Source organism: Penaeus monodon, chromosome 4, assembly GCF_015228065.2.
Source record: "Penaeus monodon isolate SGIC_2016 chromosome 4, NSTDA_Pmon_1, whole genome shotgun sequence".
Taxonomy (NCBI): domain Eukaryota; kingdom Metazoa; phylum Arthropoda; class Malacostraca; order Decapoda; family Penaeidae; genus Penaeus; species Penaeus monodon.
In genome coordinates, this window is record NC_051389.1 from 32,615,485 (window position 1) to 32,619,322 (window position 3,838).

Below are 3,838 nucleotides of genomic sequence, written 5' to 3' on the forward strand. Positions count from 1 at the left end.
ATATAGTTTTATGTTTCCCATCAACTCCTACACAATTTATAAGCACTGAGACTTGGAAAAGAAACCTGGAGAACTGCCACCTTGAAGCCTCTCCAAATGAGATAAAGAGCATTGTACTGGTTTGACCTTTTTAATTTTCCCTAGTACAGAACGTACTGTGTCTCCTAGATTTCTATTGAGGCTGGCAAAGGAATCAAGTAAGCTTACAAGTAATTATTACATACATCTTTTGTTACAGTTTCAGTGATATCATCAAAGGGTTTTACAGTGACAGAGGAGTAAAACATTGCTTCTAGACTAACAAGCTACTTTAGTTTTGAAACTAGTTTTCACCTGTGATGACTATTATCATCATCAATAACGGTATGCTCATGTTTGAGCAGCCGTGGACCTCTCCACCATTCTTCGCCACTCAACTCGATCTTGTGCTTTTCTTTCCACTTGTACCATCAACAACCCACAAATATCTTTATTGTTAGTCTGTCACTTGGCATATTATAGATTATCCAATTCTCCATTTGTATGAAATTTGTGAAATATATGTTGTATTAGGTCAGCAAAATAATTGCAACTATATTTTATGGATACTTTTTTATTATTTCTGTAAAAAATACAAAGATGTAATTCATCACTTCACAGCACTAACAGACATTTCCAATATCTTCTTTTTTACCCACTTTCCTACCATGTAACAGACACAAAAATACATTTTTCCTTGTTTGCTATCAAATTGATTTTCTCAAACAATGTCAAATCAAATATAAAGGGGAAAAACTATGAATAGACTTATACATATAGCAAATCTGAAAAAAAATTGCTGGACAAATGAAATTAACTAAACTTGGTAATCTGAAGTTAATTACATATCAGAAGGAAATGAAATTGTACAGTATATTTATGATTAGGCAAATCAAAAAATTTAAGCTTTCAAGATTCTAATATCAATTTTGACAAACTTGCCTTTTCATGTAAATTTAGTAAGCTAACAAGGTTTGAAAAATAATCACACATTCATTATAAAAATGAATGTATAATTTATCAACATACCATATTTCTAAAGGTCATATGACGTTGGATGGTAGAGCTCGCTTAACTGCCGGTACACATAGGCTGGAGCAATGCCACGGCTGCAAAGAAGTTTTTTCCATTAAATATGGGCTAACTTTTCTGAAGATCACAAAATCTATACATGAAACAACAGAGCTACAGGCATCACAATTTACACATCAAATGACTTTTCTGATGACATTATAAGAAGCTACCAATTTAACTACATTGATATCCAAAACTTTACAGGAACAAAATATTAAATTTGACCTCTTCAATTTCAGCATGAATGATGACCACTTACTTGTTTGTGATAAAGCTAGTAACATTCTCAGGTGGAACATAATCAAACTGAGCTACTGCCACATCAACTGAAGGAGGCAGATTGGCACTGGGAGGGACTACAAGATTGCCACTGTTATAGTGGTTCACTTCTTCACACGCTACAAGGCTGAACTTGTATGTTGGTGTACAAACATAGAGCTGTAAAGAATAGTATAGCATAAAAGTATACATTAGTTTCTCCTTCATGAAGACACATTAGTGGTACCAAATGAGTGTATAGAGTTTAACATAATACCACTGGGAATGTCAAGTGTATACATAGGCCATGACCATGTCGTAATACACAGATAGCTCCACAAGTGCTTAGTCACCAAGGAATCTCTCTTATTTACCCTATCCCTTGATTTTCAGAAATATTCTCTTTTATTTTGTACTGCTTCTGGTAATGCTAAAAACATTATAATTTTAATGTCTGTAATAAGCATAACAGCATCAATATTGATAGCATTAGTAAAGAAAGAAAGAAAAACAAATCAAAGAAAGGTGAAATCTGGTGAGGCTACAGGGTCTACTAATTGACACTTTGAGGCCAAGCACCATCTACATGTAGAAATATTTCACAAAATAAAATGTTAGTGAACATAACATTTTCACGGGGCCTTGGATGAAGGGGACCACACAAGTTTTTTAATTACCTCAAATCAGCCTATTCTATTTTGAATTTCAGGGTTACATGCATATTTGTAAAGCTTTTGCCTACATGAATCTCTCCTATGATTGCCAAACCACACGTAAATTTTTTAGACCCCCTTTTCCTGAAATGGTTTCTCTATCATTCTATATTTGTAGTTTTCATGTAACCAAGATATTATAAAAGATGAACCATTATTGGATAAATTCTGAATGACAATGTCAGTGATACCAGAGTTTTACTCAAATCTAAAATTGTATTTTTTTTCCAAACTTTTTTTTTTTTTTTTTTTTTTTTTTGAAAATAAACATTCTAAGGGGTAACCAAAGTTGTTAAGTGGGCTTGCCTCATCAAAAGTACCATAATTGTGAAATCACTGTCTTCATTTTAAATAGGAGACAGCGAGACATCATTTATCACATATTTTTTAGACCTGTGCTTTTTCTAAATGTCCTTTATGACTCAACCGAGAGAGACAAAGACCAATTTTCACTTTGAGTAGTGTTTCTTGTGTGTCATGACAGTCAGACAAAAAAAAAAAATAATAAATAAAAAAAATAAATAAATAAATAAATTAAACATACTTTACCATGAAAATGGAGTTAAAACCCAAAATCCTTATCAGATAAGCCTTTTGTCCTGCCATTGGTAAGTTTAGGGAAAAAACCTGACAATTATGGGAAGACCCTGGGGATGCTGCCCCAAAAAGCATTCTCAAGTAAATCTATTCAGTCATGCAATATGATAAATTTGCAGAGGAGGAGGGGGGAAGAACAAAAATGGTCCAATCTACTAAAACTACATTACTTCAGTAGGTTCTATAGTAACAAGAAAGAAAGAAAGAAAAAAAATGTACAGTTATTTTAGAATATTGGAAAGCTAAAAAAAAAAAACAATGTTTATAGAAAAGCAATGTTAACACAAAACCATTTTTTTCACAAACATAAAAAAACAATTATTAAGATATTAAGATATTTGAGTCGAGATCACGAAGACAAGAATAAGAGTGTAGTTTTGGCAGTCATACATCAAAAACATTTTAGGATGGGGGGGGGGGGGAATGTTTCCCTTCCTAATACTGCATGTTATTCCTAATGCATATGACATCAAATTGATATTTTAGCAGAGAATATACATATAGGAGCCTATTACTTACAGGTACAGAATAAAATTTTGCTGCAGAAGCCAATGTAGCAGCACCAACAAATGTCTTGATGCCACCATTGCTTAGAACAGTGCGCGTTCCAATGATGACCTTGTTGACACGAGACATCATGGGAAAGATAGCACAATCCTGAATAAGTGTTGTCTGGATGCCAGCTGTACACAAGCATTTTGCCATCTTGTGACCCTGGAAATAAATGAATATAGCATATAAAAAATACCAAGATGTTAAAAGGAGTTATCACATTCAACAAGAGAGATTCATAACTTTCTGCAGTATGCTGTTATTAAACTTCAATCATTTGTAAAACTACCATTTTGAAATCAACGTTTTTTTATTTATATAATCATCCCATGTCATCAATAAATAACAGATCAAACTTACATCATACTTGGGTGCACATTCAGCCACAATAACATGGAACTTCCTTCTTCTTGCTGCTTTTGTGAGGAAGGCTAAAACCATAGGGCACATCCCACAAGTCATAATCACTTCATCATTGTGAATTTTGCTCTCCCCTTGCAGTGATATCAATTCTTGGCTAGAAAAAAGCAAGGATATCTCTACATCTTTATATGCTATGCTTTAGTAAAATGTGTGTGTGTGTTGTTATGTATGTGTGTGTGTGTGTGTGTGTGTGTTTGGTATGT

The 3,838-nt window shown here is 33.4% G+C and overlaps 1 protein-coding gene across 1 annotated transcript; it reads right to left on the bottom strand.

Annotated features, from left to right (window-relative positions):
• Window positions 1-572: 572 nt before the first annotated feature.
• LOC119571663 (translation initiation factor eIF-2B subunit beta-like) lies at window positions 573-3,729 on the bottom strand (the record flags this gene model as incomplete). Its single annotated transcript, XM_037918863.1, is given in 4 exon segments — window positions 573-1,127; window positions 1,352-1,530; window positions 3,180-3,374; window positions 3,573-3,729. Coding segments are annotated over 4 exon segments (604 nt in total), but the record flags the coding sequence as incomplete, so codon positions are not given.
• Between the last annotated feature and the right edge of the window lie 109 nt (window positions 3,730-3,838).